This window comes from Aspergillus lentulus, assembly GCF_001445615.1.
Source record: "Aspergillus lentulus DNA, contig: Alt16, strain: IFM 54703, whole genome shotgun sequence".
Taxonomy (NCBI): domain Eukaryota; kingdom Fungi; phylum Ascomycota; class Eurotiomycetes; order Eurotiales; family Aspergillaceae; genus Aspergillus; species Aspergillus lentulus.
This window is the reverse complement of record NW_028322113.1, coordinates 4,699,715-4,713,192: the sequence shown is the minus strand read 5'-3', so window position 1 is coordinate 4,713,192 and position 13,478 is coordinate 4,699,715. Positions and strand designations below refer to the sequence as shown.

Sequence of the window (13,478 nt, the reverse complement as noted above, 5' to 3'; positions counted from 1 at the left end):
TAAGTCCATATAAATAGAGTAATATAGATATAACCTAAAAGAGGTAGTGGTAATTTACGCATGGAAATTAATCCTTAAAAGCTTAGCTTCCACGCTAGTCTTCATCCAGAGGCGAAAGCCTTATCATCGCTATGCTAACAAGATGGTGATGAACCCATCACTCAAAGAGCCTATGGGCAGCCATGCTCAGCATAGCGCTCTTCTCTTGTTTTACCCTCTGCTGTTAGATAGGGGAACTAGATCATGGCAGCAAAGAAAAGGACCATTGGAAAGAGAAAGCTAAGTACGCCGCGAGTGTGATTGTTGTTCAACAAATACGTACAGGCAGTATACAATACACTGTGCACATTTAAACAAATCAAATGGGTCGAAATGACAAGAACGGTATGGACAGATAATATTCTTCATCTACCAAAGCAAGCCCCTCTCTGGTCAAACCTACATCCGCGATGTTTCACCTCGGGTTTCCGTCCATCCATTACTCGCACCAGGAGAGGACGTCTGTGTGTCTGGCGTGCGCGCTGTTCTTAAAGTGAAGCCTCGCCCGTATCGTTCCTTAAAACCTGTTGTCGCCTCGCCTTCCACCACGTCGCTTGCTCCCGGCATGGTGCTATCTTTTGAGATGTGTTCTTCACTCCTCAAGTGACTGGTGTACATAACTGCGAGGTCTCGCGATAGTTGCTGGACTGACTCGTTGCTTACGTAGCCTCCCACTTGCCTGCTCCTCCAACCCAACCCCCGGTTCTTTCCATGAAGAACCTTCCCGTTCGTGGATACCATAAACTGCAGAGCGTCGCCAGTGCCATAATTTTCGATAACGCTGACATTTTCCTTTAAGTGACTATCCGCCCGTGAGCAAATCTCCAAGCACTGCCGAGCAGTTTCCCACTCATCACGCAGCCTGGATAGGTCTTGAGCATCTTCGTTAGAAGAAATTGCAGTCTCTGATTTCGAGAGTAGCCGATCCATAACGTCTCGCATATGCTTTTCCAGCTTGGCAGCCGTCACAGCCAAGCTCTTTTTGCATTCTTGTAGGCCTTCGTTTGTGACCATTTCGGGCGACGCCTCAGCTCCCACTGATCCCCGAGATGGACCCGCCTCGTCGGACATCAGCTGAAGCTGATCGATATGGCTCGACAACTGGGCGCAAATCTGAAGGCACTTCTCTGTACTCAGGCGCTCCTGTCTGAGCGAGTCCAGCTCGGCCGCATCTGAACTGGAGTGCGCTACTCCCTTCTCAGCCAGTTGTTCCAACTTTCTATCGATACTTTCGAGTCGAGCTCCCAGGTCCTCCTTCGCATCTTGGATGAGACCCTCGTAGTCCCTAATGCTTTCAACAGCGACCGCAGATTGGCGCCTTGTGAATGCTTAGTAACCAACACAGAGGACAAGTTCTGTTGTAGCTGAGGGCGACTTACAGAGTTGCATCGGTCAAGGCAATATTGATCGTGGCCTTATATCCTGCCAGCAAGTCGCGGAAATCGTCAATATCATCACCCATATACCTCAACCTCGCCCAGTCACGGAAGCTTGTCCGGTTACCGTCCGATCGCGACATGCATCGGAGTACCTCCTGCTGGAACTCTTTGCAGACATTGCCGCATCGCAATAGCGGCAGCTCCAGGACCGAGAGGTCAGCATCAGAGTTTGATTTCATCAGGTCGATAAGGGGAGCCAGGACGGCACTTAGGGCTTCCAGTTCGCCGAGAAGGTCGCGCACCCGCTTTGGATGCGAACGGAAGCTGTTCACTGTCTCATAAAGTGAGACGCTGCTTTGAAATGCGAACGTCGCCAGAGTAAGGATTCCAGAGGCTAGCCCAATTGGTTCAGCCATGGTTATGTTTGGGCAATGATGAGTTTACTGGGCTCTTCCAAAGTTTGGAGAGGCATTTATATTTCAAGAAGAGCGTCGACTGGCGTCAAGTGGTAAGCGCCATGTTCGTCTCGCTCCCTCGCAGATTGTTGCTCTGCGATGGATGATGATTCCAAGGCGGTCAGGTCAGGTGGGGCGGCGGCTGCTCAAACATTGGTGTGGCGGGGAAGTAGTTGTAGTGCGGGCGCGTATTCTTTGGAGGACGGGGTCGCTCTATTTTTGGTCCAGACTGGCTGACCCAATCCGCAAATCCATATCCAACCCACCCAATCCGCAGTTTGGGTTGGATCTAGGTAGGCCTGATCCAACCCATGCGGATATGGGTTGAACCATTGGGTGCATGTGACCCAAGGCCTCTAAGAACAGATAGGCTTTCTAACCCTATCTAGAGCTAGAAAAATAGGGGATTATTTTTATATATAGATAGAGAATAGTCATATCTATCTATATATAAAGTTAAATATCGGATTCATTAAGAAAAACTAGAGTTATGGTTGATTTTAGATTTCAGATAAGGGTGATTAGCATAGTGGCGGTAAGATGTATATAATCTCCGCACTACTTTTCGTCCGAAGCTTAGGGGAGACCCTACCCCCTTATATAAGGCTATTGATCTTATTTGATAGGTAATAATAGTGAATTATTACACTATAAAACAAAATATATAGATATCCTAGTGTTGTGGTTAGAATACTATGAAAAGAGACAGAAATCTAAATACTACCGCAGTCCACCCCGCATGAATATAAGGGTGGGTTAAATAGCTTGTAGATCAACCCATAATCCACATGGGTTGGATCAAAGATCATGCAGATCAATCCATATCCAATCTACGACCAGTTTACCCACACATGGCAGGGAAACGGCACAGACCCGACATGAGAAAGAAACATTAGCGTCTACTGCACGGCATTTTGAATTTTGAGTAGAGGATTAGAACAATTAAGACCTTTGTCGTAGGCCCAATGTCCGTAGTGGTCCATAAGCTTCAGATCAGTAGCCCATATAGGCAGCAAACTGTTCAGGGCTTAAGTTGGCTATCCACAGGCCTAGTTAGCTCATTCAGAGTGGCTGTATGTGGCACACCACGTAATACGGCTATTCTGAGAGATTTTACTGACGGCGCTATAACTTATGTATATGCGAGCCTCTTAAGTTGAGCTATAAATGTAAATATCACACCTAGAAAGGGGCTCATTTCATTGAATAGCATAGAGCAGCATCGTTTGCTTGGATTCTGCCTAGTCTACTACTTAAGGAACCCAGTAACTGCTGTGTTTAATTGCTTTTGGTCAAAGCGAACCGCATTGATGTCCTGAGTGGCATGCTTCACGCCTCGTATCCATGGGGCTGAAACAGAAATGTGCGCCTACTTGATACTTTCCTAAGACCTACGAAAATGGTCACCAATCCATTGTGTCCCCTTTAGGCGCCAGGTTTGGTGAATCTATATTGAATGGTCCTACCGTCTGGCCAAAGATTAGTGGGCAACTCTATTAAAAATAAAAGATCGCTATTTAGATACGGTGACGTGTTAGTTCTAAGCTTGCTTACGAATGGCCTAGCAGCTAGTGAATGTCCCTGGGCACGTCACTCAGCTCCCGCTAGGTGTGAGCCTTAAGCAGCCAACATTGAAAACAGCACTGCCTCTACTATGTATTATAGCTTAGTAGAAGATCTTTAGCTTCTAGAGCTTCTGGAGGTTTGCTAGCACTTCCTAAATTATACAGAACCTAGATAAATGCTTGAGATGCAAAAGTTGGCCTATAGATTAGCTAGCCATAAACTTAGGAACAGGGGCTAAATAGGCTCCTAAGCAGTACTAATATATAGCTATACTAATCTAAGCATTCTCCAGGTCTAGGCCTATATGCCGGGTCCTGTGGACGCATAGGGTATAAGCATCTAACTTAAGTAACTGTCTGGCCACTGGAAAGCAGCAGATAGATGATTTAATAAGGTCCATTTTCAGTGCCCCGCTAACTGTGCCATCATATACTATTTAAAGCAGGAGTAATAATAGAGAAGTAATGAAAGAGCTTAAGGTATTTCATGAAAGAGGTGTGGCAGCTGTGGCTAGGCTATAGTGCAGACTGCAGAGTCTTTTAGATATAACTTATAAGTTTAACAGCACCAGATTAACAGCATCAGGCTATTAAAGTAATCTAAAATCATTACTATGACTTTAATAGGAAAACTGTTCAGATTCGCCATAGTACAATTCACAATGTTCCTATAACAAGGATCAAGTAAGCCAAGAAAGAACTGGAGGCATATCGAGTGTTTCGCATGGATTAAAGTCTTCTGAGGGTTATTATTACCTAATAAAGCGCCCATAATATCATAACTAGGCCCAATCTATATGAAGCGAACAACTCTCTTTCATACCTATATGAGGCTATGAGCGTACATAGAAATAACCATATATTGCCTATACAGGGCCATAGACATAATCATATAACATCATATAGCTTACAGTTTTGTACATCACATACATTATGATGATGATAGATATTCCATGCACATGCTGTTTACGGTTTAGATCCATTTTGGCCGATGTTTCAGAAAAGAATCAGAGTATAGACCTTCGCACCGGTATTGCATCCAGCTCTAAATTCTCCAGGCAAACTCAGCTAGTTGAGACGACGAAGCATTGGACTAGCTGCATGGTCAGAGACACATAACCATATTATCGTACTGTACATAAAGGACACATCTCGGGTAAACTCGAGAGTTATATTGGAATGGGGCATAACCTTCAGTAATGCCGAAACAAGCACACGCAAACTCTGCAGAAGACGCGATGATCTTTCCATAACCAATATCCGCCATCAGTTCATTGACATCAGCAAGAAGGCCCCCATGAGATGGGGAGGTGCGTTACACCATATGAAACCCCTGAGCGGTAAATCTCCATCATAAGAAAGCCTGGCTCTTTCTCGAGGACATATTCCTCCGAAAGGGCAGCCAGAAGACGCCTCCAATTCGCGCTTCACTGAGCAAAGCTTCACCCTGCACATCAGAGCTTATTACTTTGACTATACATCTAAGAACGACGAATCGCCACACCAAAAGCGCAGAACGCGGTACCTCCATTCGCCAAATTCCCGTGGCTGGATCAAAGATGGGATCAGCGCCCCCCCTTTGTATGTCCGATTATTTCTCTTGCTTTCTCCAATACCCAATAGGCAGCGCCATTCCTTCCTTAGCCTCCATAACCTTCTCAAGGCCATAAATATCAATCAGGTACTCCCCCATTGTCAGCCTTGCCTCCTCCGGGGTATCGCCTACTGCGCAATACGAATCGGTCATGCCAATGATTCAATAGACTTTGAATCCGGCAGCAGAGAAATAATCGGCTATATCTGGCCTGGAAAAGAGTCTGAAAGGATGGACAGTGCGTGATTGGACGTCAACAACTTCGCCAAATCACTTATCCATCGGCCCACCAACCTCGAAGTCATGAATCGCGAACACACCACCTGGACGTAGAGCACGACGTGCTTCTTGAAGAGCAACTAAACGATCCGGCGGGCCAATATAATGCATGTCATATGGCAATAGCACACCATCGACCAAACCATCTGCGCAGAGCAGACGCTCGGCCCACTGGTGGATGGCCGGTACCCTTGCATCACACGCGGCTTGGATCTATGCTCAGAAATGTCGCAAAGTTAGTATGTTAAGGTTTGATAGCTACAGCTGAGTTGCCACTTTATGCACAAGTCCATCGCCTCCAAGAAGGCCAAGAATTATGCCATGCGTGGCACCGAGTTCACGTGTTATGAGACGCAGGAGCCCCTCGATACCATTTGAGCGCGCCATTGGACTCGACGCTTGAGCATTGACGTAGTGTGTGCCACGGCCTCCAACCCCGTCAGGACCAAAGTCATCATTTACCATCATTTAGGGAGCTCGCATCTCGCTGCCACTCCAAGACCCGGCTGATATCAAGGCATTTGCGAAAATGAGGGTATGCGTCCCTGAGAAGTTTTATATGTGAGGGCAGATATGTGTCAACAAGGATGGCCGGATCCTGTGGACGACCCCCGACTTGAGTGATGCCACCTCACAATGACTTCTCCCTTCATTGAGTCAGGAACTCTCAAAACAAGCTCTCAGTCTCTGCTCCGTGGAATTTGACCCAGAAAAAGTTGGATCCCCTTTTTTGGCGTTGTATGCACTAATCTCAGTGAGGGTGGAAATAAGTAGATGGCAATCCTGGTACCTGCTGTCTGGGATCAAGGGAGATCCTCTATCATATACTATAAAAAGGCAGCGAAAAGATTATAACGCATTACAACCCAGCCTCTTTTCAGTCGTTTATTGCATCATGTAGGTCTCAGAGCGTAGCATAGAGACTGACGCTCGGTGGCTTTCAGCTTGACAATGATGGTGGTCAAAGCTGGCTGGCATATACCATTTTAGCCCAAGGCGTCATAGAGTATCACAAACCGATTTTCGAAACAGGCCATCTCCGGTTTTAGGAGACGGATATGAGCGAATCGCTATCGGAAAAGGAAATTGTCGGCAACCGCGGAACCGTTCAAGGGTTGGAAACCAATAGTATTCTGCATTATTCTGCATACAAATGATGAAGCAATGAAGGGCTGATTCTTTCTAGCCTAGTATATAACAAGTTGACAGTGAGAAAGATATCTTGTCAGCCTTTCCGCGCTAACCCAATTTAAATGGTAAATGCATATACGCGGAATGACAGCGGATGAAGGTAAAACGACATAAAACCTCATTTCTTGCTTTTGAAGGGCTGCTATAGGAAGACTTATCCTTCTTCTTGCTCAACTAAATTTTGTAGATTTATAGATGATTTTAGTGGCATACTGAAGATTTGAACTGCCTTGGTTCCTTGAGAGTGCGTTGGAAACGCGTTAGGGTGGCCCGCTGAGTTGCAGGGCCGGCTTGCTTACCAATTATGGAGGACATTGATTGGTCAATGCGTCTGCTCACGTGTTCTGATAATCATAGCTATGTGATTTGCTTCATGTTTGGCTCTTAAAATTTCCCCTCTGTTGAGGATAATCTGACCTTCCATTGTAACTTCCATTCGTAATGAATGCCGCAAATGACAACCTTACTGTCCATAAAGTATCAGTACAACGTACACGTCAAGCATGCGGACCATGCCGGTACGTATCCCTATATCTAATGAGGGGCAATTTAGGCCGTTAAGATCCACGCACGTATGAAGCAGGCAACTAACTTGCAATATCTGCGTCAAGTCGAAAAAAGGCTCGTTGTCCAGGCGAGAAGCCGACTTGCGCACTATGTCAGAGACTTGGTCAGCGCTGTTCATACAACGCGCGGCGGGCAGCCAATCGTGCAGCATCGGGAGCTCCCTTAGGACTCGACCAACCGCACGCCCTAGATGACGCGCTACCAGGAAGTGCGCCAAATGCTCAGCAGTTCCGCCGTATCGAACAGAGGCTAGATACGATCACGACCCTTCTTCAGTACGTTCTCCTCAAGCTTAGACGCATCTCATCATTGGCTTTAATCATGCTGATGTTATTCCGATCAGAGAGAGGTTGCCGACAAGCAGTGCCGGGGATAGAGCATCTGAGAGGACCGTCAATTCTAGCTCAGGAGAACGGATGCCATGGTATGTCATTGGCGATTTTCATTCCCATTGCGATGAACTGTGTGAATGATGAATTTCAAGTGTCCCATTTCAGCCGGAATACATCAGATCTCAGGTAGAGGTTTACCTGGATCACTTTTATGACCAGCCATATTGCGTCTTCTCCAGAGATAAGCTGATAAAAGACGCGGGAAAATTGCCTTCAGAGGTGGTATTTCCTCTCATCGCCCTTACCTCTCGTCTGGCCAGCAAAGTTTCTGGGGACTTGCGGTTATCTGCGCCAAATACAGCTGATTGTACTAATATGGCTTGGAACATTCTGAGCAATAATTATAGAACAGGCAACCTGGGTCTTCCTTTCCTGCAGGGCACGTTCCTGATGGCGCAACTAGATCTCTCCGATGGTCGGTCAGATCGAGGTTACAATAGTGTTGCCCTGGCACTTCGAGCGCTACAGTCGGTCGGGCTCACCAGAAGCGATGGCTACACCTCGCTTCAAACTACAGCGGATCAAGAAGACTGGAAGCGCATTACATGGGCGTTTTTCATGCTTGACCGCAATTACAATGCCTCCCGGACCTATTCAATCTGCCTGAGCGACAAGCATTTCACACTACCCTTTCCTTCTCCAAATGCATCTGCTACAGACCGTGGATGCTCAAGTTCATGTGGTAGACTGTACGACGGACCTGGGAAACTAGGGAAAAACGGAGATGATGGAATTCTGGCGTGTCTCATTCGGCTGTCCTCTATCTGGGGTAAGCTCACAGAGTATGTGTTCGAGCCTTCTGATGAGGATAAATGCCCCCCCTGGCAGTCAGGCTCGACATGGGCAGGTCTAGAATCGGACTGGATGCAATTTCAAACCCAATTCGCGGATACACACCGCTACATGAATGTTGATTTTTGCCGACGGGCGCGCGAGGAACCTGGCTCGCGTGCTTACTTGTCCACCTGGCTATGCGTTCAATTTCTCTTCCATTCTTTACAGGCATTGCTGCACCACCCATTTGTCATCATGAGTAAGCTTCGGCAGTACGGGCGAAACATACCTTCTACCTTTCTGCAGAAATCATTCGAGAGCTCCGTCATCCATTCCCGATGGATTGCCCGGTTTGTGCGGGAGATGGACGAGGTGGACTTCAAGCTCTATGACCCATTTATTGGGTATCTCTGCGCGATTGCGGCCACCATCCAGTTGGAGCATTCCCAGAGTAAAAAGCAGCAAGTTGCCCGTCTGGCCAAGAATGACTACGAAACGCTTGTGGCATTCGTGACTGGCTTATCTGCGTACTGGGGGAATATGGGAGTCTTGGTGGGTGAACTCGAATTGGCAATTGTAGCAGTGCTGATGATTCTTCAGGCCGATAGGTTGAAAGAAATTGCTGAACGACGCAAGGGCTATGGTTCACTGTATCATAATCAGGAAGAGTTCTCCGGGATTCTTCCCTGCATGCCAGCCTCATCTGATCTACCCCGCATGTCTGCTGAGGACGAGCGTCTGATGTGGGATATTCTTGACTTTGGTACGTCCTGTAGCTTTGCTAAGGCATCTATATTCGATGCGTCGAGTTCTTCGCCTGACCACCAGATGGGAGGAGTATCTGTACCGTGGCCTCTGGATGACTCTTCACCGGCCAGACATGATGCAGTAGGAGAGGTAATGGTTGATCTTCCAAGACCACGAACGCAAGAGCCTCGACCCGCGACAGACTCTCTTGATCATTGTCTTCCTTCGGAGTGGCCGATATCAAATACTGATGAGCTGGGATTGGCAATGCCTGATGCTGCGGAGTGGTTGCTCTTTGGAGGTTACCTGCCAGAGCAGTTATGATACTAAACAGCTACCTTGACTATTCGACATCTGAGCCCGCAGAGAGTAATCCTCCCCTTGTACCATCAGAGTGAGTGAGTATTTCTCGTCCGGCGTGTTTGCGTATGTAGCGCGAAATGATTCTTATGGCTGTCGTTGGACCACGTCATACGTTGTGCAAGAAAGGAGTATGATATGCGGGGCTCATTTCAAGCAAAGAAGCATTTCATACTAGGCTAATCAACGTCATGCGCATGTACGAGCATCGACGGTAATATGTATATCCTTCCTGGCCTTCTAGATTTTACAATTTCGGACTGATGCAGCCCTCGCAGCAGTGTACGCCTCGCGCTCCTGATGTGTCATCTCTCGTCTCTCGGGTCCTCCACGGCTGCCATCGCCTTGAAATGCGTCATCTCGGAACCGTTCACGGAACTGTGATGGGAATTCCCACTTCTCCAGCAGTTCCCTCGGAAGCTTCCGCTCCATACTACCGACAATGTACTTCCCAAGGACAGGGAGGAATTTGAAAGCACTATGATTCAGTCAGATCCCTTGCATGCAACTATACTCGGCGCCACTTACTGCCCGCTCCCGCCTGTGGCAATGAACAAGTTCTTGTGCTCAGGGTGATAATCGAAAATAAAGTCGCCGGTAGGGGTGTCATTGTACCAACACAGACCCACTTTTTCGAATCCCCGTTCCGCAAGTTCGGGCAAGATATCCCTCAGCCCGGCTAACAGTCGTTGCATACCATCTGCGGGGATGAAGTTGGCTCGTGCAGAAACAGGCGAGCTTGGGGGTGCAGATACAGCTTTTGGATGTGGCGACGTATACCCGAACCCGTGGACCGCGACTTTCAGGTATCCTGTGGCTTCATGGACGGGAAAACAGAAGAATCCCGTTGAGAAGTTGAAGTAGATGGGGAGGTCCTTAAGTCGAACCATCTCCTCGGGTGTCAGACGGAGCCATCCAACGACCTGTCCAGTCGCCATCATCGAGTTCCAAGACGGGATGAGACTCGACGTCCAGGCGCCGGCGGCAACAATGAATCTGTCGCCGGTGATGCGGTTGCCGTTGATAGTCCGAACGGCGTCAACCACTCCATCCCGCCCATACTCAAGCTCGACGACATGGCCATTCGGACCGGTAATAAAGCTGACTCCCGCTGCCACGCAGCGACTGGCGAGTCTTTGGATAGCTAGTCCCGCGTCCGCCCATCCAGCATTAATATTGTAAAACCCGTCAAAGCCAGGCGTTGCCAACTTCCCACTCAAGGCAGGGAACCGTCTCTTTGCCTCCTCGACACTGGAAACGGCATGCCACTCCTGCCCCATTTCCGTCAATACCTGCCGCGTCTTGCGGCTGTACTCCGCCGCACGGGGCTGCACAGGTTGCTCCAAGGTTCCTTCTTGCGACACCCAGAGACAAGGCGTCTGGTGAAACGCCTCGGAGTACTGGGGTGTCTTCCACTGGTCGTACGCCTCTTTGGCGATTTGAGCGTAGACCGGATCGCCGTAGTCGAATCGAATGACGCGGGAGATGTCATTACTGCTCCCATCTGGAACCGGAAGCATGCATCTATCTAGGACAGTGACAGATGTATATCCATCTTCAGCGAGCCTTAGGGCCGTGGAGAGTCCGAAGGCACCAGCGCCGACGATAATGAAGCGGTCGTTCTTGTTCATATTTCTCGTTTTTTGAGGTAGAGCCAAATTGAAGGACCTTTGATTTTGAGTTCCATTGCTCAAACTGGCCGCTGATCTTGACATTTATATCCCTATCGAAGACAAAATTGTGATCAAGTCATGCTTCACGGGCCGTGAGCCGGACACACCAGTTTGCTTGGCTGAGGAACCGGGCCGTACACGGACCGTCCCCACTCTCAAATATGCAAATTGGCGAAAGAAAGGCTAGAAGCCCGGACCGTTCTCAGCAAGCTTGATTTGCTCATGTGTCTATTGCTTCAATTCAATTTCGCTGCAGTGCTGACATCTTACCCTCTTATATATTCCAGCAGGGGCTCTTCAAAGAACTAGTTCAGCCGCCTTCTCGCGGAATCGCTTCAGCCCAAGTATGGGAAGGCATTCATGTTGCAGACCCTATTCGTTGAGGATCTTTCGGCTCTCACGAACAGAAGGAAGAATAAAAGGCTGGCCTTTATTGTCTCGGTATGCACCTTGTCCGCCGTTGACCTTTTGCGGGTGGGTGTCTGCTAGGTATTGTGCTGTCAGGGCGAAGATGGGCTCAGCTGGGATGTGAGGCGCGGAGTAGAAGATTGAAGACAATTTTTCGACTGTAGAACCAATGCTAGTCATTGCGGAAAGCAAAAGAGAAGTAGTATACGTTGAGGGGGAGGGTTTTCAACTGACAGTTAGAGGTAAAGATGCATTCATGGCTGTGACGTTGTAGGTCGTTGTATTCCGGTCGGCAATGATCCTGTGTCTACATCGGGGCATATTCTGTAAGATCGTGCGGGACTTGGATTGTACCTGGGTTACGGAGCAGAGGCAACAAGGTTGTGTAGCGGGCTTCAATATCATGATGATGGATTCTAGATTCTTGATACGAGGGAATGCGTTTTATTGACATGACAGAAAGACGCGTGCGAAACTCAACTAATTGATGCTGCGGAATACTTAAAGCTTCACCCTACCTGGAAGAATGTCCTTGAATTCCCTTGACTCCCCCAGCCTCCAGCTCACATCACCACCCAGTTCTCAGCATGGTTTGCCTTCGGTTCCTTCCATCGCCATCCGGCAACAGGTTGCTTGTTATGCGGTCCCTGAAGCATATCTCTTACCCAGCTCCCCACAATCGGAAGCATCTAGAAAAACACATGCCCAGAGTCACCGGAAAGCAACACAACCGACGACGCAGTATTCGGCACATAATCGATGATGAAATCCGAGTCCTTTGTATCTGCAAACCAGCATAGGGATTTGCGCACCAGGGGGTCTCTTCGCCAACTTACGCAGCGTCTGGGCCAGCAGCCGGCGGACTCGGGATTCATCCTCATGCGGCATAAACGCACTCGTTTCTAGAGACTCAAGGGCATGGGATACCCCAGTTGTCGGGTCCGTGTTGATGTACCCGCCTCCTATGCAACACAGTTTCAACAAGTTCGTCTGGGGATCAGGCTCGAAGTAGAATTCCAAATCCCGGGCGTATGTGACGGGGATACCTCGCAATGCGGAGGTCTTTTCGCCTGAGAGACGTACATGTGCAACGGACCATGACTTCGCAACGAGCTGAGTTCCGATTTCGGGGACGAGCTTGGCGGCTGCTGCGCCAACGGCTACGATCACCAGCTCAGCTGCGTGGAACCGCCCCACCTTCGTCCTGATCCCGATTATACACGATTTGTGACACGGCTCCATGCTTACCCAGAAAATATTCACGCCAGTGGCCTTTGTCTCCCTGTATATGGCCGCCAACGCATTCGCTGAATGGACATACCCATCAAACTTGTTGATGTACCCCTTCCATCCCGGCAAATGGCCATCAGCTTGCAAGAACCAACGACAGATATCCTCTCTTCCACTCAATGGCGCCACATGTGGGCCCAGAACAGGGTGGTTGGTAGCAGCAGTCTCGAATCTCTTTAGTGTCTGGATTGCTTTGTCGGGTGCGTCCCCGGATACGCAATGCAGAAACCCGGTTTGATGGAAATACGGGGCGAAGAGGGGTGCTTTCCAGGCATCAAGGGCTTTCTACAACGTTTATTAGCAAAGCGCTGCGACGTGCATATATGTAAACGAATAATAGCTAAGTTTGTGTAGAACAGATCTTCGTATTCAGCACGGACGATCTTGTTCAGATCATTGGCCGCTGAGTGGTCAGCGGGAATTTGGGCCCCCTGGTCGAAAACGGTAATGTTGTCGTATGCGCCCTGGTGCATATCAACAGCCCTGAGGTAGCCGAGATGAGGATCTTGGAGAGCTTTGAGGGGCAGCTCCAAACTGCCGTGTTCAGAAGCAACGAGTGCTTGAAAGCGACAAAGACAGACAAAGGTCAATAATTGGTGCTTTGTAGATAGCCACACGTACTAATCGCGTCGACGCTGCTTTCAAAGCATAGATCTTCTCCACGTAGTATGGTGTCAGCTGAGCACGTTTTTTCACGGCTATGCAGGTATGGTACATATGATCTCACAAGTAATGACGTCGACAGACATGCATCGATATGCAAGA

General features: G+C 48.5%; 4 protein-coding genes across 4 annotated transcripts; 1 reads left to right on the top strand and 3 right to left on the bottom strand.

The window, feature by feature from the left end:
• Positions 1-438: 438 nt before the first annotated feature.
• Positions 439-1,834, bottom strand: ALT_9005 (uncharacterized protein; the record flags this gene model as incomplete). The annotated part of the gene is made up of 2 exons (XM_033563829.2): positions 439-1,357; positions 1,419-1,834. The coding sequence occupies 2 exons, from the start codon at positions 1,832-1,834 to the stop codon at positions 439-441; spliced, it is 1,335 nt and encodes a 444-aa protein (XP_033419720.2).
• A 5,171-nt stretch (positions 1,835-7,005) lies between these two features.
• Positions 7,006-9,306, top strand: ALT_9004 (fungal specific transcription factor domain-containing protein; the record flags this gene model as incomplete). The annotated part of the gene is made up of 4 exons (XM_033563828.2): positions 7,006-7,020; positions 7,166-7,344; positions 7,413-7,493; positions 7,554-9,306. 4 exons carry the CDS (start codon positions 7,006-7,008, stop codon positions 9,304-9,306), a joined length of 2,028 nt encoding a protein of 675 aa, XP_033419719.2.
• A 276-nt stretch (positions 9,307-9,582) lies between these two features.
• On the bottom strand, positions 9,583-10,973 carry ALT_9003 (NAD(P)/FAD-dependent oxidoreductase; the record flags this gene model as incomplete). The annotated part of the gene is made up of 2 exons (XM_033563827.2): positions 9,583-9,820; positions 9,871-10,973. 2 exons carry the CDS (start codon positions 10,971-10,973, stop codon positions 9,583-9,585), a joined length of 1,341 nt encoding a protein of 446 aa, XP_033419718.2.
• Positions 10,974-12,112: 1,139 nt separating this feature from the next.
• ALT_9002 (uncharacterized protein) lies at positions 12,113-13,186 on the bottom strand (the record flags this gene model as incomplete). The annotated part of the gene is made up of 4 exons (XM_089600510.1): positions 12,113-12,207; positions 12,260-12,627; positions 12,745-12,998; positions 13,094-13,186. The coding sequence occupies 4 exons, from the start codon at positions 13,184-13,186 to the stop codon at positions 12,113-12,115; spliced, it is 810 nt and encodes a 269-aa protein (XP_089455403.1).
• Between the last annotated feature and the right edge of the window lie 292 nt (positions 13,187-13,478).